The 27,835-nt window shown below is 36.3% G+C and overlaps 1 protein-coding gene across 1 annotated transcript; it reads right to left on the minus strand.

Annotated features, from left to right (window-relative positions):
* Positions 1–456: 456 nt before the first annotated feature.
* Positions 457–3,102, minus strand: LOC149811745 (uncharacterized). The gene is made up of 4 exons (XM_089992911.1): positions 2,479–3,102; positions 2,306–2,427; positions 1,358–1,439; positions 457–669 (listed from the first exon to the last, which is right to left on the minus strand). Exons 1-4 carry the CDS (start codon positions 3,100–3,102, stop codon positions 457–459), a joined length of 1,041 nt encoding a protein of 346 aa, XP_089849037.1.
* Positions 3,103–27,835: the final 24,733 nt, after the last annotated feature.

The following is a 27,835-nucleotide window of genomic DNA, read 5'->3' on the forward strand; positions in this document are numbered from 1 at the left end:
GTTGGTTATGCAGTGAGAATATCCATGTCTAGCGTGAAATGACATCTTTTTTGTACTTTAAAAGTTTGTCTTAAGATGGTGTTAGAGAGCATTGACTGTACTGAGTGTAACTCAATGCACTCGTGTGGTCATCCAATAAAGATAAAGAAAGCTCTTAAATGAATATATTTCATGATTAAAGTGTCTTCCAATACAAAGGTCGGTATTTTGCTTTTAGTTGATTTCTTGCTCTAACCCAACAGAAACAAATTTATCGATGCCGTGAAACTGTGTTAACGCAAAAAAGAAGGCACTAATGCTTGAAACATACATCATAATGCATATGAAAAAATCAAGATTACAACATGGTAGAACGGATAAGAAGAATGAAAATTACACCCACATGTACTCATAGATACAGGAGCATTGCTTGCCTGACTTTTACATTACATTGATGTACACAATTTTGGCTTCTCTTTACCAGCAGAGTGATGGCAACTTGAAGGAAAAGAAGGAAGTTGGAACATGACCAGTCCTCCGGATGTAGTCTGCTCTCTCAGATGTCTGTGCAGCTTGTGTGTTCATTTTGGCCTCTGCATTCGCTCGTTTTTCATCTGCTTTCCGCCGAGTCACAGCCAGCTTGTTTGCCAATCTGTCGTGTGCCTTGGTTTTCATTCTTTCAGCCTTAATCTGGATAATTTGATACTGACTCAATGCTCAAATTCAAAGATGATCAACAGTCAATGGAAAAGTAAAAATACAGTATAACAGGAACGAGGATATCTACGATAAACCACGGTAAATAAAAATGGATAAAATAGAATTTTGTTGCTAAAATAAATGAAAGATAAATCAGCACAAGCTCAATAATTAACCTCTGCAATAAAAGAGCCAAAGACTTCATGGTGAGAACTAGTGATAGACTTCACCATTCATGAAATGCTGCTGTATACAGTAGGCAGTAATAAATCTCGTCCTTTCAGATGGATGGATGTGGTGGCAATTTTCAAAAGGTTACCACATTACTCTGTATGTCCATCTTTAGATGGAAATTTAAGGGCTGCACAGAAAAGTAACCCAGAACCCTTACTGATATAGAAATAGAACACAGAAATTAAGATGGGTCACCAGGGAAAAAGCTATAGACCAAAACTTGGCCTTATATACAAATTAATGCAGATGTAGATCCTTCTGTATCCCATACCTATGGAACAAACTATATAGCAAACGTTCCAATTTCCATACTTCTATGTGCTAAAATGGAAACAGGTTTACATAAATCCATGCACACAAATTGGTTAAAAAGGAAAAGGTCTGCGTGTCCTCACCAATGGTTATTGTCAGAAAAAATGTACTTAAAAAAATTAAAATGAAATACCTCCATTCTCTTCATTTCTGCTTCACATTTTCTCTTCTGACAATTCTCCCAGGCTTGAATCTTGACCTCCTCACGCTTGTATCTGAAACCACATCATTCAATCATCAAAGGGAACTCATGCTTGCAAGACACTAACTTGATTATCCACAGACAAAGTATTGGAACATATGCATGGTTAGGAAAAAAAGGTGAAGATGACACAAGAAAAAATTATTCTTATTAAGGAACATACTAGCCATCATCAAAGCATGACAACCTCAGTGAAAACAATAATAACTTTAACCTAGATGGATACACCATTACTAGTAGCTTATGATTAATGCTCTATGACAAATGGTGCAGTTAGAGGGGAAGAAGATCCATAATACATGAACTTTTTATTGCTTGTTTCTTTCAAACAAGATAGCTGTCTGCAGCACACAAATATTGGGGCCTGTACAAGGCACAAAGCAGTTTCAAGAGACAATAGCGTACAACTAATTTTATTTCAAGAAACTATTGCTATCCTTATAGAACACATTGAAAGCGTCTGTGCACATTTTTATGTTACTCTACATGGCAGTGATCATTGCATGAACATTCATTTCATTGATATTCCAAAATCTGTAATACATATTTTAGAAAAGACCAGTCTTAACAAGCCTTACATTTTTGTGTAATATTTCTCTAAAATTGCCAACATTGGAGAGGTGCTGCAGAGATCAACCTATTGGACTTCAGGAACTAAAATAATTATAACTTGTAAAAACAGCATTAAATTGATGAGCTGAATTTGCTAATCCATTTATTCTCTGAAACCATATGGTACATATTTGGTTAAAGAAGTGAGATGGAGATGACATGCAAAAGCAGTGAACCTAAGGCTTGTAGATTGATATTGGAAATGCACAAAGCAAGTGATAAAGACAGTAGGCAGAAGAACTGAAGAGAGAGAGTACCGGTGTTCACCTTGCCATGTATTTTGCTCTCTCTGCCTCATCCCAGGCCGTGGCGCGTGCCTCCAACATGCTGATACGTCTGTCTCGTTCCGAATTGTTCTTCTGAAGTATCTTTGAAGCATCTGATTCTTCCTCATCTTTGTTTACCCACCCAGTCCCAGAAAAGCTAGATCTTCCAGGAACCACTGCCTCTCTTCTGTTTCCAACAATCCCCTGACCAACTTGGCTACTTTCATTATCCTGCACTCCTTGGTTGCGCCTTGGGGGAGTTGGTGTCCTAGATGGACTCATTGAAGGAGTGGCTGCTCTCAGTGGAGTAGTTGTTCTTGAAGGCTCTTGACTACCAACTGGAGTCATCTCGGTCCCCATATCCCTCACGCAGACTGATCGTATCATCGATGAATCCTCCGATGGCTTGTTGATCACCCAAAGTGATTCACTGCAATCAATCTTCTTGGTCTCCCCTTCATCTGAATTTGAAATCACAACCTGCCCGCAGTCACTCCCTCCCTCGCCAGAGTTCCTGCCCTTCTGAAACCCATTTCTCCGGTCCTCCGCATTCGAATTTCTAGGTTTGTTCGCTTTCAATTGTCCTTGATCAACCCCATTGGACAAGCCAACAAGCCATTTCTGTGCATCATCCCACTTTGAAGGAGCTGGTTTGCTAAGAGAGCTTAAAACTGTTCGAGGATTTGGTCCCCTGTTTGTGCTTGTTCCCTTGTGAAACTCAAAATTACAGGCATTACTACTCGAATTGTCTGCCGCAGTCCCGGAATCACAACAATTATTGTCTTCTGCAGACTTCATTTTCCTCTTTTAAGTTAAATGTCACAAGTAAAGGGCAACCAAAGAGAGAATATGGTCTGAGAAGACCCCTCAAAACAGATCAATCTTCGTGAACAGAAGTTCACATGGTAACTCCAAATCCACGAACCTTCTTCATTTAAGATAGTTTAAATGATTAAGCACAAAGTTGAACGGGTTCTCACAAGAGGAGGTAAACTTCCAAGTCTTTCACACTTTCCTTCTTTGATATGTAGAAGATCTCTCAGTACTCAAAAGAGTTAAAACTATTCAACCAAAGAAAATACCAACACCCAAATCCAAATTCACAAAGTAACTGCAAATCTTTTTCCTCTTTTCACTGTTTGATCACATTAGCAATGCTCAAGCAGATCTATACAGTACAAACATGAACACCACCCAGTAAAATGAAAACTTCATGATTCAGCTCAAAAAAAAAAACAGAAGAATAGGAACTTTCCCAGAAAGCCTGCTCTCCTCAAGCAATGCTAACACAAAAAATCAGTGACAACAATCTATAGTGAATTACCAAAAAAAAAACATGCTCACATAACAAAACAGACAAGAAGAACAAGAAAATAACCAAAAAAAGAGAGCAACCAACAAATCTACTCGGAATTAATCAAAAGCACAAGTAAGAAAACTTTAAGAACAAAACCCTCCCACCATATCTGAAATCTCCAAAAACACCACTGATCCTTAAATTGGCGATATGGGTATCAATGGTTTTGCTGAAATCTCTCAATTTTTTGCACAAAGGAGAAGAATGGGAAGACACCCAGAAAACTTTTCACTGTGGGAAGTGGGAAGATATGAATAAGTAGGGACAATCTAGAAATGGTGACAATAGTTCTCCTTTCTCATCTCTATAATAATTGATGGAATAGTGGAGCTATGTTAATGATTATTTATTCTATTAAATGGAGGCATTGGAAACGGTGGAGATTGCAGAGTGGGAAGCATGATGATAAGGTTCAGGCTGAGGCTGTCAGTGGGGGATTGAGCGTTTAAGAATTAACTGGGGAGACTATGTTACACGGTTATTAGTGCCACTGCCAACTCTAAGGAGCACCAATTCCTTCTCAAAACTACCCTCATATGACCAGGGGAAAGGTTTCAGGCTTGCAGCTATTACATTACATATATTACTTAATATGTCACAAGGACTTCTCTTATATGCCATTTTTTTTTTTATTTCCGTAGTTTTTTTTCTTAATTGACATCTCCATTCTATGTTTCTGAAATGAAAATTTGAATTTCTTTAGGTATCTATAAATTTCTTTCACCAAAAGGTTGTCTTGCTTACATGACATACATGTAATTTTCACACAGATACACAATGAAACTTTGATTTCATTAATGCCTCTATCTGTCTCCCCCGTTCCTTCTTTCTCATTTTTTCATTTTTATTAAATATTTATCTTTATATTTGTTCATTATAAAAGTACCGATTAAATATGTTGTTATGCCCAACCTATTGGCGGGCACGTACTGTAATTATTTATAGCGAAAAGTTACACGTTGCGCCCTTGTGACATACATTGGCATTGAAAGGTTTTTTGCAAAATAGTTCTTGCTTTATGAGAGTTTTGGCAAAAATGTCCATGCCTTGTTGTTCTAGCAAAAAGGTTCTTACCTTTTTGCCAACCCTCTCAAAAAAGGCTGGGAAATGAGATAAGCAGCTCTTGGCTTGGCTCACGTTCGGCTCATAAATAGCTCATTCGAACTCATGAAATAGGTTCAACCAGTTCGAGCATCAACAACCAATGTTCAGCTCTGCTCGGCTCCTATAGGCTCATTAATAATAAATATGTTTTACACGTTTCATAATATAGAATGAAGAGTGTTTGGCTTGCAAGTTTAAATTCAAAACCTATTACTTACAGGTGTGAAACAATTGGTTATTTTATAAATGAGTCAGTTTGAGTTTGAGTTTGACTTAATAGGTTTAGGATCCAAATTCTATTATTTTCAACTCTGAAAAAATTAACTTTTTCATAAATAAGCTTAGCTCATGCTCACTTTTCATGAGCTCAAGCTCGGCTCGGCTCGGCTCGACTCGATACAAGAATGATCCAAACTTGAACACTTAGTTTGGTTAGTTTACCAGCTCTAGCCTCAAAGTTAATAGAGATCTCACCCTTGCTAACTTAAGGGCAATGAAATTATTATTTTGTCCTTAATAAAGGTCTTTTTTAGGAAAAAAACTTAACGTATGATGCTTTTGCAAAATAGGCCTGAAATGCATTATTGTAGTAGCGAGCTGTTAGAAAGTGTTGCCAGAGGGTGTTGACCAGTGCAGAAAAGAGAGAGAGAGAGAGACTCGGAAGCAATGTTGCTAGTATCGGCATCGTATCCGTATCGTGCGGCCAATAATTCAGGTGAATTGGCCGAGATACTCAAGTGAATCATTATGAATAGGTCAAAAAATAATTAAAAAATATTATGTGTCAATTAAAATGTGACACATGTTAAAAGCTATTAAATAATATTAAAATAATACAAAAATAATTAGAAGTATTTTTTATATTTATTAAAAAAATACACGATTCAACAATGAAGCATATCAATTATGTATGGGCCGATACGCACTGATACTAACAACATTGCTTAGAAGAACAGGATAATGTTAGTTAAGGGTATGTTTGATGGCTTGTAAGGTTGGACAAATGAAGAAAAAAGACGGAACAAAATATTGGTTCTCTTATTTTTGTAACAACAGTTTCAAGTGCAACGTTTGTTTGGACCATACTCAGATGTTATGTTCCAAATGTCCGTTGTTTGACGATGATGTGAAGATAACTTGGACAATCATGAATAATGGGTCGAATTACTTAGTTTTGAATCGTATAACCCAATTCAATTTCTATAATATCTTATCATAAACATTTTATTATTATTTTTAATTAATTTGAAGTTGTGCACAATGCTTTCACCCGATCCTTCATTGACATGCAAAATTCTTCTCCAATCTGAAAATTCAATCCAATTTTCACGTTAGCAGCCATTTCAATTCACTCACTTTGAGGGGGTTTTGAATGCACCCGCTAATGAAAAAAAGCAAGGTAATTTGGGATTTTAAACTATTCCCCTCATTGGAAATTTTCTAATTTATCTCACTTTTCCTGCATATTCAAATTGAGCTAATGTTGGCACTAGCGAGAGGAGCAATTGCTGATATCAAGAAAGAGATAAGCACAAACAAGTAAAATAAAGAAATCAAAACCCATGACTTTGAATCCTCATAAAATGTCATAAAAAACATTATCTTACCTAGGGGTGGCAATTTCTGACACTACCCGCCAAGCCGACCTGCTAACCCGCCTCTTAGGCGGGTTCGGGTTGGGCTTAAGCCAACCCGTTTAATAAACGGGTCGACCCACGTAACCCGTTTATTAAACAGGTCGGGTTCGGGGTATGCCAACCCGCCAACCCGGCTGACCCGTTTAATAAACGGGTTAGGCGGGTGGGTCAACCCGCGAACCCAACCTGTCAACCTTGTTACGACAATGAAGCCATACATGATACTTCAAGTACAAGGTTTTGATGATGAGCAAGTGGAATCAACTGCATTTCAGCTAAGGCTATAAAGAAATTGAAGAATTCGACAAAGAATCTTTGAAGACTAGTGTGCAAATGTTTAATTCATTAAAAGTCTTAGATTATTGTAAGAGTCTTACTTAGAGTGCATATTTAGGTTGCATTTCACCTTAAAAGTCTTTAGAAAAACTTTTCTAAAAGAAACCCTCTTGAAAATCTTTTTAGAAAACTCTTTTCTTAAATTTTCATGTTTATTAGTCGACCAATAGACTTACCAGTCGACTAATCCTTTCGCGCCATATTTTCTAAAAAGTCATTCTTGTCAAATTAGTCGACCGAAGGTTTTATCAGTCGACTGGACAGAATGTCTGTTTTCTGAAAAATTAGCAGCAGTCGACTAATGGTTTTATCAGTCGACTAAACAGAACATGTGTTTTCTGAAAATTCAGCAGCAGTCGACTAATGCTTTTATCAGTCGACCGAACAGAATGTTTGTTTTTCAGAAGATTTTTAGCAGCAGTCGACTAAAAGGTTTTTCAGTCTACTGATGATATTATCAGTCGACTAATTTTTCTCTAGTCGACTAAGTTTTAAAAGTTCAGATTTTCAAATGGCTCGATTAACAGATCAGTCGACCGACGATAACTGTCAGTCTACTAATAACTAACTATTAGTCGACTAACTGATGTTTCAGTCGACTAATTTTGTCATTTTCCTGAAACTTCAAAAAGGCGTATCTTTTCATTTTTCAAACGTTTTGATCGTTCAAAATGGACAGTTTTGACACCCTTTCATACCCTCAACGTATGGAAAACTTTAACTATAAATATGAGTGCATTTTACACTCAAATACAACAAGAATTCAATTGATTTGAATTATTTACTTCTTGCTTTTCACTCCTATTCATTCAAGTATTTGTTTTCTCACTCACTTGATATTTTCACTTCAGTTTTTCACTCAAATCACTTTGAGAGATAGTGAATTCATGAGTAGAGTATTTCAACAACCTCAAAAGCCAATTGCATCTCATTCGCATTCAAAAGAAAGGCTCATAGGTTGTATTGTAAGTTGTTATTTCTTTTTTGTAAAAAGGACTCCTTGGTGTAAAGGAGTTGTTTGCTTTCAGTAGGGTTGTTACTGAAAGTGGGACCGGTTTTGGTCTGTGTGATCTTGTAGTTAACAAGGTTGATAGTGGAAATCTCAAATGCGTTTTGCTTGGGGACTGGATGTAGGTCGGGATAGACCGAATCAGGATAAAATCTTGTGTTCTTTGTGTGTTTGCTTTTCGATTTGCAAAATCCTTCAATATTCCGCAGATAATTTTTAAAAGTACTATTTACCCCCCCCTCTAGTGCTTGTTGCCTCGATCCTAGTGCACTTTCATTTGGTATCAGAGCACAGGTTAGCTATTACTTTGATTTGACCATCATCTAGCATGGCAACTACAACATCTCTGCACAAAGAAGGAAGCTCCTTTGTTCGTCCTCCTCTCTTCGACGGAACAAACTATGGATACTGGAAAGTAAGAATGACAATATTCTTTCAATCCATGGATCTCAAAATCTGGAGAGTTGTTTCAGAAAAGTATCAAACTCCATCAACTGATTTCAGCCAATGGACCGATGATGAAAAGAAGACTGCTTCACTGAATGCCAAAGCCATGAATGTATTGTACTGTGCCGTTGACAAGGTAAAGTTTAATCACATCTCTCAATGCTCTATAGCAAATGAAATCTGGCATACTCTTCTCGTGACTCACGAAGATACGTCAAAGGTAAAAGAATCTAAAATTGCTTCTTTAGTTCATAAATTTGAATTATTCAAAATGAAGCAAAATGAATCTATATCGGACATGGTAACTAGAATGACTGATATAACTAACACTTTAAAATCCCTTGGAAAAGAATATTCATAAGTGAATTTAGTCAGAAAGATTCTAAGGTGTTTAACTCCTGAATGGGAGAGAAAAACCACTGCTATTGAAGAAGCAAATCATCTCAATACTCTCTCTCTTGAAGATTTAGTTGGTAACCTTATGGCATATGAAGTTCAACTTCAAGACAGACAAGAAGAAGAGCCCAAAAAGAAGTCTCTTGCTTTTAAGGCTACTTTTGATTCAGAAAATTCAGAAGAAGATGAAGATGAAGATATTGCCCTCATCACAAGGCAATTCAGAAGATTCATCAAAAAGGGAAGATTTCAAAGAAAGGTAAAGAAAGCAAATTCTTCCAATCCCAATAAAGTCAAGTGCTTTAACTGCAAAAAAGCAGGACATATCAAGAAAGATTGTCCTCTTCTCAAAATCAAGCCCAAGGAACAATTCAAGAAGAAAAAGGCATTTCAAGCATGTTGGGATGATAGTGACTCCTCTTCCGATGAAGAAACAAATGAAGAAGTCGCCAACATGTGCTTTGTAGCACAAGAAGAATCGGTGAGTCAATTTGACTATGATGAATTATTTGAAGCATTCAATGATTTATATGCTAAATTTAAGAGTCTAAGTTCTAAAAATAAAGAGTTAAAAACTGAAAATTTAACTCTTGACTCTCAAAATAAAGTGTTACTTCATGAGATAGAAGATCTCAAGAAGGAAAACTCTTGCCAAGCTTTTGAGATAAAAGAAATTGGAGTTAGAACCAATCCCTTACAAAAGGAAATATCTAGTCTTAAAGAAAAATCAAATGATCTTCTTTCCATAGTGACCAAATTCACAAATGGTCAAGAGAATCTAGAAAAACTTCTTGGTTCTCAAAGATGCTCGGTTAATAAAACTGGATTGGGATATAGCTTCTTTGATACTCAAAATAGACCAAACTATGTGGTGAAAAATCAAAGACATTATTCTCAACCTTTTGTTCATAAAACTAAACTTTCTAGTTCTAATAGAAATGCATCTAATCATGGAAACTATAATGCTTATTATTCCAGACATGATTATTCTAGACATGATAAATCCTTTTATAGAAAGAATATTTATTATCAAAGGAAACCAAAATCCAAATGGATATGGGTTCCTAAGACTAACTCTCATGGACCCGAAAATAAAAAGGGGTCAAATGCTCTGTTTTCTAATTTTGTTGTAGGTACACAACATAAGAAGCAAATGGATATTGGACAGCGGCTATTCCAAACATATGACTGGAAGGCCAGAGTTATTTTCCAGCCTCCAAAATAAGGATGGAGGAACCGTCACCTTTGGTGACAATAACAAGGGAAAAGTAATAGGTAATGGTAATATTGGTAATCCAAAATTTCCCTTGATAGAAAATATTCTTTTAGTAGATGGTTTAATGCATAATTTAATATCTATTAGTCAATTATGTGATAAAGGTTTTCATGTTTCTTTTGAAAATGATTCATGCTTAATTTCTGATTTTTAATCTAAAAATATCATTTTTAAAGGTAAAAGAAGGAACAATGTGTATGAACTATATCTAGATGAATTACCCACTTTTAATGAAAAATGTCTTATTGTTTCAAATGAAATTCAATGGTTGTGGCACAAGAGACTTGGACATGTTAATTTTAAAATTATTTTCAAGTTATCTAAGAATGATCTTGTAAGAGGCCTACCTAGAATACCATATAAGAAAGATCACTTATGTGATGCTTGCCAAAGGGGTAAACAAATCAAGAGTTCTTTTAAAGCAAAAGATATAGTTTCAACAAAACGTCCTCTTGAACTTTACATTTAGATCTATTTGGACCATCTAGAATTCGAAGTTTGAATGGTAGCAAGTATGCTTTTGTTATAGTAGATGATTATTCTCGGTTTACATGGGTAATTTTTCTGAAAAGCAAAAATGATGCTTTTTCGGAATTTTCTAAAGTTTGTAGAAGAATTACAAATAAAAAATCTACATCTATTATTAAAATTCGTAGTGATCATGGTGGTGAATTTGAAAATGAATCTTTTCTAAAGTTTTGTGATTTACATGGTATATCTCACAACTTTGCTTTTCCTAGAGCGGCTCCACAAAATGGAGTTGTTGAAAGAAAGAATAGAACTTTGCAAGAATGTGCTAGAACCATGCTTCAAGATAAAAATTTACCAAAATACTTTTGGGCTGAAGCAATAAATACAACATGTTATGTTCTAAACCGTGTTCTTATTCGACCAATTTTACATAAAACATGTTTTGAATTGTATTATGATCGTATACCAAATATCTCATATTTCAAAATATTTGGTAGTAAATGTTTCTTGTTAAATACCAAAGATAATCTTGATAAGTTTGATTCAAAATCAGATAAATCAATATTTCTTGGATATTCTTCTAGAAGTAAAGCTTATCGTATTTTCAATAAAAGAACATCTTGTATTGAAGAATCTTTACATGTTGCATTTGATGAGAATTGTGAGCAGGTTATACCTCTAAGCGAAGGAGAAGAAGTAATACTTCAAGAAGAACCCTTGATAGAGAATACTTCTCAAGAAAATATTCCTCTTCAACCGGTTTGGAAAGAAGTTCCTAATCATCCACATGAACAAGTTATTGGTGAAATAAAGAGTGGTGTCCAAACTAGAAGGCAATTAGAAAAATATATTGCAAATGTTGCTTTCATATCTAAATTAGAACCAAAGAATATCAATGAGGCTTGTGATGATGAATTTTGGCTTTTGGCCATGTCTGAAGAACTTAACCAATTTACTAGGAATGATGTTTGAGATCTAGTTGATAGACCAAAGGATTATCCAGTAATTGGAACAAGATGGGTCTTCCGATATAAGCTGGACGAAAATGGTGAAGTCATTCGTAACAAAGCAAGGCTAGTAGCACAAGGCTATAATCAAGAAGAAGGCATAGATTTTGATAAAACCTATGCACCAGTGGCTTGATTAGAGTCAATTCGTATGATGTTTGCTTTTGCTAGTTACATGAACTTCAAGTTATATCAAATTGATGTTAAGAGTGCATTTTTAAATGGACACATCAATGAAAAAGTTTATGTAGAGCAACCTCTAGGCTTTGAAAATGAGAAATATCCAGAAAAAGTCTACAAATTGAAAAGAGCTTTATATGGACTCAAACAAGCACCAAGAGCGTGGTATGAAAGACTACGAAATTTTCTAGAACAATCTGGTTTTTCCATTGGTCGGGTAGACTCCACTTTATTTATTAAAAATCTTAATTCTGATATTCTTATTGTGCAAATTTATGTTGATGACATAATATTTGGTTCTACTAATGATTCTCTTTGTAAAGAATTTGCTAAAGCTATGCAGGAAGAGTTTGAAATGAGCTTGATGGGCGAATTAAACTACTTCCTTGGACTTCAAATATAGCAAACTGAAGAAGGAATCTTCATCAATCAGGCTAAGTATACAAAAGAACTTCTCAAGAGATTTGGGATGGACTCATCGAAATCAAGAAGGAATCCTATGAGTACAACTACTTCTCTTGATAAAGTTGAAAATGGTAAAAGTGTAGATACTAAGCTCTACAGAGGTATGATCGGATCTCTATTATACTTAACTGCTAGTCGACCTGATATTATGTTTAGTGTGTATGTGTGCAAGATTTCAAGCTAATCCAAAGGAATCTCATTTAACTGTCGTAAAACAAATTCTTCGTTATTTGAAAGATACTTCAAATTTCGGTTTGTTTTACCCAAAATCATATTCCTTTGATTTAGTTTCATATAGTGATGCAGATTTTGCAGGAAGTAAATCTGATCGCAAGAGTACTAGTGGAACTTGTCATTTCTTAAGAAATTCCTTAGTCTCTTGGTTTAGTAAAAAGCAAAATTCAGTATCACTCTCAACAATTGAAGCTGAATATATAGCAACTAGTTTAGCATGTTCACAAGTACTTTGGATGGAACAGACCTTAAAAGATTTTGGTTTGAATTACTCCACAACAACTATTTATTGTGATAACACTAGTCCTATAAATCTTTCGAAAAATCCTATTCAGCACTCAAGAACTAAGCATATTGAAGTTAGACATCATTTTTTAAGAGATCATGTGTTAAAAGGAGATATTTCGTTAAATTTTATTTCCACTAAAGAACAACATGTCGATATCTTCACTAAACCTCTCAAAAATGAAGATTTTATGAGAATTAGGAGATAACTAGGTATTTGCTCATTTTTAGATTTGTAAAAATGTTGTTTTTTGAACAAAATCTCAAAATCGCACTATATTAGTCGACCGATAAAATTCTAGTCGACTGATGTTTTAGAATTTTTAGAATGAATCGCACCATATTAGTCGACCGATATATTTCTAGTCGACTGATGATATTTTTAGAATGAATCGCACATTTTTAGTCGACCGATAAAGTTTTAGTCGACTAATTTTTTTTTTAAAATTTTAAATAAAGGGACCCGATACCCCTTGGATTTTTTTACCCGTTCTTTTTTTAAAATAGGCATCGTTTCACTTTGTTTTCGTACCTTTTCGTTTTTCTTAAAAACGAAACCCTTAAAACGAAAACCCTATTTCTCTTTTGCCTCTCTCTCTCTTCCGAAAAACCCTCGGAGTGTCGTTCGATCCCATCGTCGCCGGGATTTTCTTGCCGTGACAGGAAGACGCTGGAATCTTCTGGCCGTGATCTTGAAACGCCGGAATCATCTTGCAGTAACTAACGCATCTTCAAAACATGCCAGAACTCTCTTGCCGTGACAGTGTATTGCCAGAATCCTCTTGTGGCCGACTTCACACTCGCCGTCAGCCACTGCATCGTCCTTCATTTCTGAACGCCGGACAACATTTTCCCCTTGCCGGACGTCATTTTGAAGTCGACATTTTTTGGTAAATCTGTTTTTAACCATGCCTCGTATGAAGTCTGCATTTGCAAAAGGTTTAGGTTCTCCTCCTCCTACACCTACTTCAAGACATGGTTTTTCACTCAGATTACTCTGAAATCCTCTCTTATATGATACTTTTGGATCAATTTCTGCACTACCTATTTTACCAGGCCGAAATGTTCTATTTCACTTATTTTCTCGTTACAACATAAGAGAATTATTTCCTGGAATTTCACATCTCTTTGATACTCTTCACTATCCTTTTCTTATTCACTTGTTTTACACAAATCTACAAATGGATCATGAAACTGGAATTTTGTCCTCTCTTGTGCGTGATATTGAAATCGAGTTTGATTCGAAACTACTTAGAGACATTCTTGAAATTCCACCTTCAGACACTCTTTTCAACACTATTGAATTAAATGATGAAAGAGTTTTTTAACAAATTCTTCTTCCAGGCGCACCTTACTGCCCTCCTTTCAAAAATACTAATCTTCAAACTCGTGCACGCATTGCTGGACGAATCCTTGCCCATAATGTTCTACCTAAAACTGGTTCTTTTGATTATTATTCCACAGATCTATCCAGGGCTCTTTATGTTTTATTTGAAAATATTTATGTCAACTAGGCCAATGTGTATTTTACAAATTTGTGGAAACAAAAACCATTTCTTTCTTATGGTTGTCTTTTAACTCGTATTTTTAGACATTTCAAAGTTCCCTTAACAAATGAAAAATACATTGAGCAAAAAGAGTTCTTTGATCAAACAATTTTTAAAAGAATGAAAATTAAATATCTACCTCCTTTAAATGTTGATCAAACTGAACCATCTGATCCTACTGAACCATCAATTTCTGAACCTTCACCTTCTGCGACACCTTCATCTCATGCAAAAAGAAAGAAATTTTCGACAAATCAAGACAATGATGAAGTTATACAGAGACTGGAAGCTTTGGAGCTGCATCAACACACTTTTCGTGAAGATGTGACTCAACAACTATCTTCGATTCAGAAGGATGTAACTGTAATTAAGGATTTGCTAAACAAACTTTTCTGATCTTTGTTGTCTAAACTTTCATACTTTATGGGTTGTAATAGTTTAAACTTGTATCTCTATTTTGCTTATGCTATTTCTGCCCTTATTCTTTTTTATTGTGACAAAGGGGGAGAAAAAGATAAAAGATAGCATTACATTGAAATTGCAGGAGATCTTGCATGAGAATTGCAAGGAAATTAAGAAAAAAAGTAAGCTTTAAAAAGTAAGCTTTGAATGAATGCATGAAGTAATGGTGAATGGAAATGCAAACCAATCAATATGTGATATATGTGCTTTAAATGTGCTAACTTTTAATGTTTTGCAACATATTGATAGGGGGAGTAAAATCTCCATCTATGCATCTAAATGCTTCATCTTTGATTAAGTTTGTCATCATAAAAAAGGGGGAGATTGTTACGACAATGAAGCCATACATGATACTTCAAGTACAAGGTTTTGATGATGAGCAAGTGGAATCAACTGCATTTCAGCTAAGGCTATGAAGAAATTGAAGAATTCGATGAAGAATCTGTGAAGACTAGTGTGCAAATGTTTAATTCATTAAAAGTCTTAGATTATTGTAAGAGCCTTACTTAGAGTGCATATTTAGGTTGCATTTCACCTTAAAAGTCTTTAGAAAAACTTTTCTAAAAGAAACCCTCTTGAAAATCTTTTTAGAAAACTCTTTTCTTAAATTTTCATGTTTATTAGTCGACCAATAGACTTACCAGTCGACTAATCCTTTCGCGCCATATTTTCTAAAAAGTCATTCTTGTCAAATTAGTCGACCGAAGGTTTTATCAGTCGACTGGACAGAATGTCTGTTTTCTGAAAAATTAGCAGCAGTCGACTAATGGTTTTATCAGTCGACTAAACAGAACATGTGTTTTCTGAAAATTCAGCAGCAGTCGACTAATGCTTTTATCAGTCGACCGAACAGAATGTTTGTTTTTCAGAAGATTTTTAGCAGCAGTCGACTAAAAGGTTTTTCAGTCTACTGATGATATTATCAGTCGACTAATTTTTCTCTAGTCGACTAAGTTTTAAAAGTTCAGATTTTCAAATGGCTCGATTAACAGATCAGTCGACCGACGATAACTGTCAGTCTACTAATAACTAACTATTAGTCGACTAACTGATGTTTCAGTCGACTAATTTTGTCATTTTCCTGAAACTTCAAAAAGGCGTATCTTTTCATTTTTCAAACGTTTTGATCGTTCAAAATGGACAGTTTTGACACCCTTTCATACCCTCAACGTATGGAAAACTTTAACTATAAATATGAGTGCATTTTACACTCAAATACAACAAGAATTCAATTGATTTGAATTATTTACTTCTTGCTTTTCACTCCTATTCATTCAAGTATTTGTTTTCTCACTCACTTGATATTTTCACTTCAGTTTTTCACTCAAATCACTTTGAGAGATAGTGAATTCATGAGTAGAGTATTTCAACAACCTCAAAAGCCAATTGCATCTCATTCGCATTCAAAAGAAAGGCTCATAGGTTGTATTGTAAGTTGTTATTTCTTTTTTGTAAAAAGGACTCCTTGGTGTAAAGGAGTTGTTTGCTTTCAGTAGGGTTGTTACTGAAAGTGGGACCGGTTTTGGTCTGTGTGATCTTGTAGTTAACAAGGTTGATAGTGGAAATCTCAAGCGGGTTTTGCTTGGGGACTGGATGTAGGTTGGGATTGACAGAACCAGGATAAAATCTTGTGTTCTTTGTGTGTTTGCTTTTCGATTTGCAAAATCCTTCAATATTCCGCAGATAATTTTTAAAAGCACTATTCACCCCCTCTAGTGTTTGTTGTCTCGATCCTAGTGCACTTTCAAACCCGTCTGCCAACCCGCCAACCTGCCAACCCGACCCGTCAACTCAACCCGCCAACCCGTCGACCCGACAACCCGACCCGTCAACCCATCAACCGGACCCGTCAACCTGACCCGCGAACCTGAGAACCCGTTTACCCGACCCAACCCATTTATTAAATGGGTTGGCGGGTCGTGTCTGGTTACCCGTTTATTAAACGGGTCGGGTTCGTGTTTGCCACAGCCGACCCGTTTAATAAACGGGTCAGGTTCGGGTTGAGGTATGCTGACCCGCCAACCGGTCGGGTCCACCCGCCAACCCGACACGATTGCCACCCCTACCTTACCTCACGATTTCCTTTTCTTTCCCCTTCCCACTCTTTTTTTTTTCAACTCCCTTTCTCATCTCCTTTTTCTCGATTAAAATGCAACACACGGCATGACAGAGGCCTACACCAGCTCACATCTATGCACTACCCAACAAGCCTTTTACTGTGTTTGCACGGTTTATTCCATCACCAAGGAAACCACATTTTCCACTCAAGAAAAACCAAAGAAAAAAAGGGACGAAGAAGAAGAGGGGAGAGATCTCCGGCGCCATCATCGCAGAAGAAGTAGATTGGAGATCGATCAATTCCCATCCCTACGTTCTTTTCTTCTTCACACTTTCGCAGATTCAAATCTTCTCGAGTTTCTCTGCTTTGATCACGGGATTGGCCCTCGCGATGGCTTCTCGCTCGCCAGCCTTGAAGTCGAACGCGCAGACGTGCTTCTCCGGCAAGCGGTGCTATGCGCAGAATGTGCTACAGCACCTCCACTTGAACCTCGTCAGACCCACCCGCTTGTTGCAATTAGAGCAGCGGTTCGGCTTGCCAGAACTTAGCTGAGAAGACGCCGGAGAGGAGAAAAGGGAGGGGGAGGAGAGGGAAGAATGAAAAGGGAGGACGACGGCCATGTGGGATGCATCGGCGTCCTGAATTCTGACCTTTTTGGGTGATTCTTTCGCGAGGCTTAGCGATTTCTTCAACGCGGATTTCGCTGACGATGACTCTTGGGGATCCTTCAATCGGAGGTCTCGGTAGCACTTTGAGCAGAGGTGGTGGTTCTCCGGCGGTCGGCACTCTGTCTCGTCTGCTCTTCTGCTCCAGCTCTCCTCTGCCCCTTTGTTCCAGCTCTCCTCCGCCGACGTCGGTGATGAACAGCCACCAACATCATCGCCCATCTGGCTCTCGCTCGTGGCGATGCAGCAGACGACGATGATGAACAGCCTCGCCCAACGCCAATGATGAACTGCCACCGCCATCATCGCCTGCTACACGAGAGAGAGGAGGTTGGGAGCGCTCATCGAGAAACAGTTAAATCTGTTCCTCCAGTACGTGTTATTTTCGTAACAAGGGAGGGGTATAACAAAAATAACATGCTTTTATGAATTCGGCGGACGACATTACGCACATGTGTCGCATCCTACATTTGTTAAAAAACATGTACGTTTTGTATTTTTTTGTCCTGCGATACATGTAGGACGCGTGCTATCAAACATGCCTAAGAGAACTTTACCCCCTCATCAAATTGTTGGGGGTATAATGGTAATCTTGCATGACATCTAACCATGCTCAATGTTTGACCATGGTTAGTTTGAGGCCACTTTAAGGACCAGTTTGTATTAACAAGAGAAAAGGTAGGTGTGAAACTCAACCAGGACTTGGTTAGTTGAGCTTACAGATTTTGATGATTTGTGCCATAGTCATCTACTAGTAGGGTGTCAACGGGTCTGGTTTACTGGGACCAAACCCTATAGGGTCCGGGTATGGTGACAAATAAGAAGACCCGATTAAGACTTTGAGTCCAGACCTGAAGGTCCGATTAATACATGGGTCCGGGTATAGTTTGTGAAATTTTTACCAGACTACGACCCGACCCGAGTTTCTATTAAGACCCACAAATTTTCAATATAAAAATAATAAAAAAATATTATTTTACCGAGTCTGGTTCATGTAGTTTTTATCGGACCTGGGTATGGTTTCTCTTATAGTAGAACTGGGTCTGGACCCAATACCATACCTGAAAATTTGATCCAAGACTGGTTTAACCAGGGTCCGAACCAAACCCGAACTGTTGATACCCCTATTTACTAGTCATTTAATAATGGAAGAACAATGCCAATGATTATTTTTAAGATAGCCTCCAAGTTGGTGCATACTCAAAAGCAAATAATGTAATTAGTTATGTGTAATATTATCAAGTTCTAGTACTCTCACGTAGGTGTGTAACCGGGTCAGGTATACTTGAGGAGACCCGATTATACCCTACCCGAACCAATATTGGTGGATCTGTGGGTTTGGGTCTTCAAAATTTAGACTTGTAGTGAAAACAGGTGGGGTCTTGGGTATTATAAATGAAGGCCCAAACCCGAATGTAACTAATCAGATTATGTGCCCAAACCCAAGTGGTTCACTATATTTTAAAACTGAACTGACCCGATAAAGGAGGAGTACGAGGATTGGTAAATAATGTTATATATTTAATTAAACATTTAAAGATGTTGATCAACTTAAAATTAATATGCATTATGATTTAGTAATTAATACTTTAATTAATTTTTTAATTTTGCAGATACTTCCCATTGTTCTGTCATGAAAATTGTCCAGTTGAAGTGAATCCCAGAATAATACTCAAGAATTTGTTGAATTTGATATATTTTAAATATGATATATCATTGAACTTTTTTGTTTCAACTTGAAATGATTGGTTGACATGCAAACGTTCTTTTTATATTCAGATTTTGACATTATTTTTTTAATTAAGAGAAGTAAAAAATTGAGAATAGTTAATAAACTTTTGATGTGTTCGCATATAATTTTAATAAATAGTTGATTTCATGTTTTTTATTGATGAATAATTAGATCTAAAATACCAATTGCATGAAGACCCAAATTGAAACCCGAACCCATAACACTTGAACCCGTTAACTTATATGGGTACTTTCTTCAGCCATACCCTGACCTCACATAAGTTCTACATGCAAGTCTTTTCAACTCAACCTAACAACATAGATGCGTTCTACATATTTTATTTTGTAGTAACATTTTTTTTTCACAAAAGAATAAGGTCTTTATGAGTCAAGAAATTTTAAAGTTGGTTTTTTTTTTGTCGCCAAAAAAAAAAAACACTTGCAGATCAGGATCCAGCCTAAACCCCCACAAAAGTGATTATGTAGACTATATCAATAAGGTCAGAATTATCCAAAAATAATAATTTTTTTTTTGTGACGAGGAAAACATACTGGGGTTTGATCACCCTGCCTTGAGTGACCACCTCTAAAAGCTTCAAACATACTGGGGTTTGATCTGACGCATTCATCTCATCACCCTCACAACCACTCCACTGGCCAGGCAGGCTACCAAACAGTTGTACCAAATCATGTTTTTCCACAAGGCCCTCCAAAAAACTTTGTATGATTCACATATTCTCTATGAAAGAACACCAGTCTGGTGGTTTGTCCTTCCAATTAGCTTTTGGTGAGATTGATGCCAATTTGCCAAATTTACAAAAATAAAAAAACAAGCTTGAGAATATAATTACAAACCATGGATTTTTTTTTAAATATCATCTCCATAATAATCTGATTGGGCCTTCAATATATGTTGTTGCTTTCATAATTACTTTGCTTTGCTTCCCACCCCCTTGCAAATTTGGTTTCCAGCACTTCCATTCTTTTTTTATAAGAGAATCTGACCCGTTAATCCATTTAACTGCCGATAGAAACCAACTTTCTTGATTCTTAATTGTATCTCTCTCTCTTCGTATTTTGCATATGCTATATATATATATATATATATATATTCATCTTTATCGCAACCAAAATGAAGCAAACTACAAGATAAAAGAGAAGAAAAGAACAAGAGAATACAAGATTTACTAGTTTGGACACTCGGGCTTATGTTCACAGGCGAAAGAGGAACACGAAATTTACTACAAAAATAAAAATATAAAGCTCTTAAAACCCTAATCTCCAATACACTCAAAAGTCTCTTTCTTTTTTATGATAGAAGAACCCTTGTCGAAGCAAGAAAAACATCAGGTGGGACCTCACGACTACCCTACGTTATGTGGCTCACCTATAAAAGCTATGGACACACTGTGCGTCAGCAGGATTTGGTTTGGTGCCTTCGTCTTAGCACCTACTTGCCACACAAGCGACCCCATGGTGGTAATACATTCAAAACTTTCGTGCCCAACTCGCAAAAAGAGGTGGGATATAAAAAAGACTAAGGGCATAAAACCCTAACTGTTACAAAAAAAGGAAATGTATAAACTGAATAGGTCCATATCATGGGAGCTCTGCCCTGGCACCCCAGAAAGGGTTTGATGTAAGCTCTAGTCATGGGCCTAATTAATGGCCCAATCCCTCCACTACCACCACAAACCTTCATTGAAAATCCACATTTTATGATCACCAAAATATTTTGAATTGGATCATAGATCAGAGCTGATCCAAAATTCAAGACACACCCACAATGGGTTGAGGGGTTCCCAATGGTTGAAGTGAATCTGTCTCAGCAGTATTAGATTTTCAACAAGCTGCCTCCATGCACGCTCGAACAACTCTCAATTCTCAATGTAATTTTATTTCATATTTGCCACAACTTTCTTATTACAATGGCCCCCTACAAACCAACAATTGTAAAAATATACCTATTCACACAAAAAAAAACTAAAAAAATTATTACTTGAATGAAATAAAACCATAGTCATTCATCTAGCTACCAGTACAATTCTATTGATGGCAAACACTAGCCGACACTAGAAGGTGAAAAATGTTGGCCTCTAATCAATGGTTAAATGAAGAAAGTAATGACAATAAATGCACCTACCCTACTCAAGAAGTAAATTTGGTAATCAGTATACCACATGACTGTCTTGTTGAATAATGACATGGTGGTGTACTCTTGCAAGGACAGTTGAGCTCTAGCATTGCATCCTTTTAGGTATTCATGATATTGTTGAAATAATTTTAAGATTTTGTCTGCTTCACGTCACTGGATCATTAATGAATAGGATTGATTCATCATGGCATGAGCTGATGGATCTCCGATGAGCCCAATATCCGGAAGACCTAAGATGCATTTGGCAGCAAATGGAACATGACCAAGTTCAAGATCTTGGTCATGTTTCACATGATATCAGAAAGTACCTTTTAGTCCTTCAAGACCCATGCTCTAGATTTGCAATGATACCAAGATTTCATGCAAAGATGTTGCACTTGAAAAAAGTGTATGAAAACAAAATCAACCATAATATATGAAAGATAGGGCTTCATATCTTAACTTCATTCCATGGTCATAAATCTTGGGATTTTCTCTGCAAAACAAAATCTCGCGATACTTAAAAATTTACTTTTTCCGAGGAGGTACATGAAAACTATAAGTATGTTTAATTTTTAAAACATATAAAAATAGAAAAAAACATTAAAAATATATAAATTATGAATGTAGCATTTTTAGGTAAAAAATAACGTGACATTCATATTTCATGTGACTGTCTCTTTCTCTCTCTGTCCCATTCTCCCTTTCCCCTATTTCTCTTCTTCTTATTATTCTCACTAACCCTTTATTGCCTAGTTGGCTCTATTAGTCTCTTCTTCTTCTTCTTGAACAGCCTTCAGTGTCACTTGTAAACCTTCGGATATACTTTGAGGGTTTCCATTGCAAAATGAAATGAATATTTAATTGAATCTTACCTAATTAGATTTTGAAAAAAGTTGTCATATCCAATTCCAATTAAAACATCTAGCTGGTTGCACTTTTAAGTGAGTTGGATTTGGATTACTCAGCCAAAAACAACCACACGGATGCTTGTATGCGAAGGCTACACTTCCAAAATCTGATAGTTAGCAAAACTTTGTTTAAAACATATCTTTTCAGTAAATCTCTGAAAACTAAAAAACAAATGAAACTCCATCTTCTTCAAAAACTTGGTAAAAATAAGATCATGCTTTTAGAAAAAAATGTCTTGAATGTTAAGAATTACATTTACAAAAAAAGGTACTTCAAAAAAACACAATTCTTGATGCAATTGGACATATCTTGGATACGAATCACACTAACTCTTTAATTTGAACTCGTAGTGTGCGTGTTTATAGAGTAATGCTAAGGTGCTCTGGGAGTTCCTACTCCCACATACTAGAAATCATGGTTGTGAGTTGTATCTTCTCAATTAAACCTTATAGATGTATTCAACATAGTTTATTTGATATGAATCATACTTTGGATAATATTTATTGGATATGAAAATATGATTTTTAACTATACATGTATGTTATAATAACATGATCCAAAAACTACATAAGGACTATAGAAGAGATGAAATCTTCTAACGTAAAGAACTAAGTGTAACCATCCAAACTGAGGCCTCTTGAGCTCAGGTTCGTAAACGTCAGTTCTCAAAGAAAAATTATCAAAATAACCTCAAAATCATGCTAGAATTTTTTTCATTGGAACTAAAAGTCTATACACCCATTAATAACAATCGTTACCATCTAAATAAAAGTGTCACAATTACATAAGCAGAATAAACAAAAAATGCAATATGAATAACACTTTAAATGATGTAAAGTTTGGTGGCAGTTGAGTCAAGTACACGGTCAATTCCTTCGATTGTCAGTAATCCCTTAACCTACAGTTGTAATCAAGAGAGAGGGTGAGTCTATAACTCAGTAAGTTTTTATTTACAAATTAGACATGATCGTTACAAGTGTAGTGAGCTCTAAACTCTTAATCTTAGTTTAGTTTGCTAACTAAGCACATTTATTTTTTATAGATTTTACTCTCTTTATTGTTCTCTATCATCATTCTCAAAGTACACATTCACATTTTACTCTAATCAACTATTTCAGAAATAGCCTCCTTGAATGTAGCAATTCATGTAGACGACTTAGAGTTTATGACGTTGGCTAGACATATGAACCACTCACAACAACATAGTCCAAATCAGCCCAGACAATGGTCTCACAAGTGTTGCAGCAGTTCACCGGTTGTAAGCCAGAAGCCATAAAATATTCATCGGTAGCTAGTCGAAGAGCTTGAGAAGCTATACCTGCCCCCAAGGTACTCAAAAAATTATACCTGCCTCCAAGGTGTCGAGGAGATATACTTGCTCCTAAGGTTTTATAGTTTATATTACATCCTACATGTGTCTAGTGGGTAATGTCTTTATCCCCTAAGGATCACTTAGGATTTTTTTAGCAAATCCCAAGGTATAAACGAGGTACACATACCCCAAACAATGCCCTAGACCATGTCTCACCTAATAGAATTTTTTATCATGCTCTGTATTGTTATCCTATATACATTATTCTTTTAACTTTCATTTCTTGATGTTAGAGACTTATAGAATCATCAATGTATGTCTACTAACTAATTTTAACATGTAAAAAAATATCGTATATCTAAGGATAACATCCCATCATAGAGTCAACTCATTAAGTCATGATACTTACAATGCCCCTCGCAAGGTATAAGCATGACATTCTCGGAACATATCCTATCCTGAAACTCTACTCTCATTTATCAAAATCATACATCAACCTTTAATAACATTTTATATGCATCAATGTCATGATTATTTTCATACATGATATATTCATAATATAAATCATGTCACAAATCAAGAAACATGTAATATGTATCATCATATTTAAGCATCATACTGAACATCAAAGATATAGATTCCTAAGCATGCTAAACAATTGTTCTATTCAAAATAAATAAAAACTAGCATACTTATAACACATAGAATCACACTTTAAGATACTCAAACTAATAAGCATGGATTTTATTTAACAAAGGAGAAATTTGCAAATGTTCACTTACCTAGAATGCTTTAATTTTAATTTCTAAGGAATAACCCTAGTCTTTTCACAAATAGTGATCTGAAATAGACAAAAATCCTGTATCATCATTTAGTATAAGACCCGTAATTTTTCAAAAAAAAATCTAAAAAAATCTAAGAGGTATTTTATGTAAAAATAGGATATAAACCCAAAATAAGAAACAAATAGATTTCAATGAACCAATTATACTTATGATGTATATATCCTTACAAATATATGCTCAAATAGTCAGGGAGTCATAACTTCCTCCTTGAGTAAAATTAGGAGATTTCAATGATCCAACTTGCTTAGTTTTCTCGATGCGAAAAAAATGATGTACTCATAATTTTTTGCAAAAAATATCGATGAAACTCTGAAAATATGCGGGATCCACAAAAATATCTAGCGTGTTTCACAAAAATATCTAACCAAAAATATCCTATAGAATCATGAGGTGGGCTTCATAGAGATATAGAAGTTATTTTATTACTTGTCATCAAGTTTGGGTCTTATATCAAGTAAGTGGATTGGATTGGATCCACATCCCATGTGGGTCCAAGATCCAAAAAAAACTATAAATAGAGGTGACCCCCTCTCTTAAAAATTGTCCCTGCCACCTTCTCTTTCTCCTCTCTCTCTCTCTAGCTCCTCTCTTCTCTCTTGGTTCTAGCGTAGACCAAGTCCACTTGCAGTGAGCTTGGACATGTTTAGCTCAGGCTGAGCCCAGTTGGTCAAGATTCACTTGATCTACATGGTTAATTTTTCTCTCTTTTCTTTTGCTTTTGGTCTTAGCCTAAGTCAAACCTACTTGACCTATACTTAGCCTAGTTGAGGTAAGTTTGGACCCACTTGACCTAGACCGAACTCAGTTGAGACAAAACCCCTTGTCCCTGACAGCTTGACCTCCTCTACCATTCCATTGCTTAAGTCCAACCCATTCGACCTAACCTAGCCTAATTGAGGTAGGTTTGAACCCAGTTGGACCTAAACTAAGTCCAAACTAGTTCTTAGTTTAGACTTTGTTGGATCGTCGTTTCATCGAAAGTTGCAAGAGACAGTCCTGGTTGTGACTATATTGGATATAAAGGACATGTCGGTCATGATGTAGGAGTGCCTCAACCACCTCGTTGGAGCACCACCATATAACTTGGTAGGTTTGTATACCAAACAGTGCCAAAGGTATATTATTCTCATATATATGTATTTTCTTATGCTTTTGAGATTGTCGTCGCATCGAACAATGTTAAAGCTCTTATTTTCTGCAATATAAATGTATTTGCTTATGCTTTTGAGATTGTCATTGCATTGAACGATGCCAAGGTTCCTGCTTTTCGTAATATATATGTATTTGCTTATGCTTTTAAGATTGTTGTTGCGTCAAACGATACTAAGGCTTCTACTTTCCGTATATACGTATATATGTATTTGCTTATGCATTTAAGATTACCGTCGCGTCAAACGATGCCAAGGCTCTTACTTTATGCAAATATATATGTATTTGCTTTCTACAAGTTATTTAATTTAATTTTTCTCACCTAATATTAAATATATTTTCATTTATGGTGTCGCACTATATCGCATAGGCTCTTGCATATACTACATATAGTTATGCATAAATAAGCGTTCAAATGGAGATCAACTCTTATCGCCAAACATGATTCCATATACCGCACCTCGATCAAGATTTTGATTGACAAAAGAAGCTCCTATTAAAAAGGTTTCGCTCTTACGCAAAACCATTTTTTTCTTAAAAACCTAAGTCATTTGTGCATGGCCTAAGGTTCTAACAAACCATGATAGATGTGAGGTACGTACAACGATGCACATCTATCTTTGAGTTAAGTGTAGTGTTATCTCTGACAAACAGAAGAAGTACTGCCAAATTTTCTGAAAAGAAGTTCACCGAGCTTAAAAGAACGCAACACTTTCTTTGTCAAAGAGAAGAAGTGTTGTCGAATTTTCTGAAAAAGCTCACCAAGCTTAGAAAGTGTGTAGCATGTACTCCGTCAAAGAGAGGAGATGCTTCCCAATTTCTGACAAGTTACTTTCTATAAGTAAAAATGATCATCACGCTTCCTTCGTCAAGTAGAGAAAGTGCTGCAGAAATATTTGACAAAATGCTTGCCAAAACTAGTTTGAATGGAACGATAATGCCCCTGTTGTTGAAACCCTACCGAAATGGCTCATTCCACTTTTTTCTGTAAGGATACCCTACTCGCAAGGGCTGGTGCACCAGAGCAGTTGTTGCATCTTGACTAGGTCATGTGCTTGTTGCAGCTACATACATCGAGCAGTTGATTTGAAGTGATCATGATATATGCATGCTCATATAAAATACTGTTATACAGCAAGACTCGTAAGGACCGACATGTCGGAATTCGTTGTTCACCTAAAAGGGGTGAAGTGCTCATGAAGGTCGTAGATGCCGAGAGCAGAGTCATGCATGCATATTATGAAAACTTAACGATAGTCCTTTGACTACATGGTTGGACAATGCTTCAAAATACTAGATGGGATTGGGGTACATATTTCTCTTAGTGCAGAATATACTGGTTTGCCCTACTGGCATTTGAATATCCTATAAAGAATAGTTATGTCGTTGAACCCCTTCAGGACTATTGCTCATCGTAGAAGACGAAGATGATACAGTCGTGAGTGACACATATTTCTTATGAACTTCAAGGGACCTCCCTTGTCACTCAGGAGGTTTGGAGGTCAAGTTATCCTTAATATCTAAAGATTGAACCCAACTACTGCAGTAGATGATGCATCTGAAACAACCTAGTGGGTTTATTCTGGTATGAGTTCTACTTTCCCACCATGGATAGGGTTATCAGGCCTCTGGGGTATCTAAAATATATGGAATAATAAACTCTCAAGCATTGATGCTGAAATTCAAGCTTCTCTTATATACCAAGGGGTGAATGGTTAATATCGAAACAATGTATTAATTCTAGGTTCAACGATGTATTAATATATGAATGAATGTGTGTTATTCTGATGAGTCTTGCATAACCTTGTGAAAGGTGTTGAGATCGGTATAGTACTGGACCGATAGGGCAAAGACATGTGTTGTATCTGCATAACTAAACTAAGCTCAAGGAGCTCTCACTTGGATTTGTTAGATATGGCTATGCCAAGTCTTAGAGACTTGAGTTTTGATCATGACCTGAATGAGGTTTTCGTGATATATAAATGAATATTATATATATTTATTTATTTATTTTCTAAAACATGGTCGACCTGGTCTAGACTGAGTCAATCTGTTCCAAAGGCTAGCCCGACTCGGTCTTACAATAGTAGACCCGAGTTAGTCCATAAAAAATAGACCCAACTCGGCCTATCCTGGCCGAGTCGGTATGCCGAAAAAGTAGACATGACTCGATCTATCCAGACCGAGTCAGTCTACCAAAGAAAATAGACCCAACTCGGTCTGTCCAAACCGAGTCGGTCTGCTGAAAAATAGGCCCAGCTCGATCTATCCAGACCGAGCTATTTTTTCATTTTTGCTGGACTCGGTTTGGACCAATACCAGACCGAGTTGGCTTGGTTAGCTACTGACCCAACTCAGTTTGAGTCGTACTTAGACAGAGCGGATTGGCCGACTCGGTCTGCCATTATGTACAGATCGAGTTTGCCCGGTCACTCAGGGTCGAGACAGAGAGTCAACTCTCTCTCTCTCTCTCTCTCTCTCTCTCTCTCTCTCTCTCTCTCTCCCCCCCCT

This window comes from Nuphar pumila, chromosome 17, assembly GCF_984573655.1.
Source record: "Nuphar pumila chromosome 17, dmNupPumi1.hap1.1, whole genome shotgun sequence".
NCBI lineage: Eukaryota > Viridiplantae > Streptophyta > Magnoliopsida > Nymphaeales > Nymphaeaceae > Nuphar > Nuphar pumila.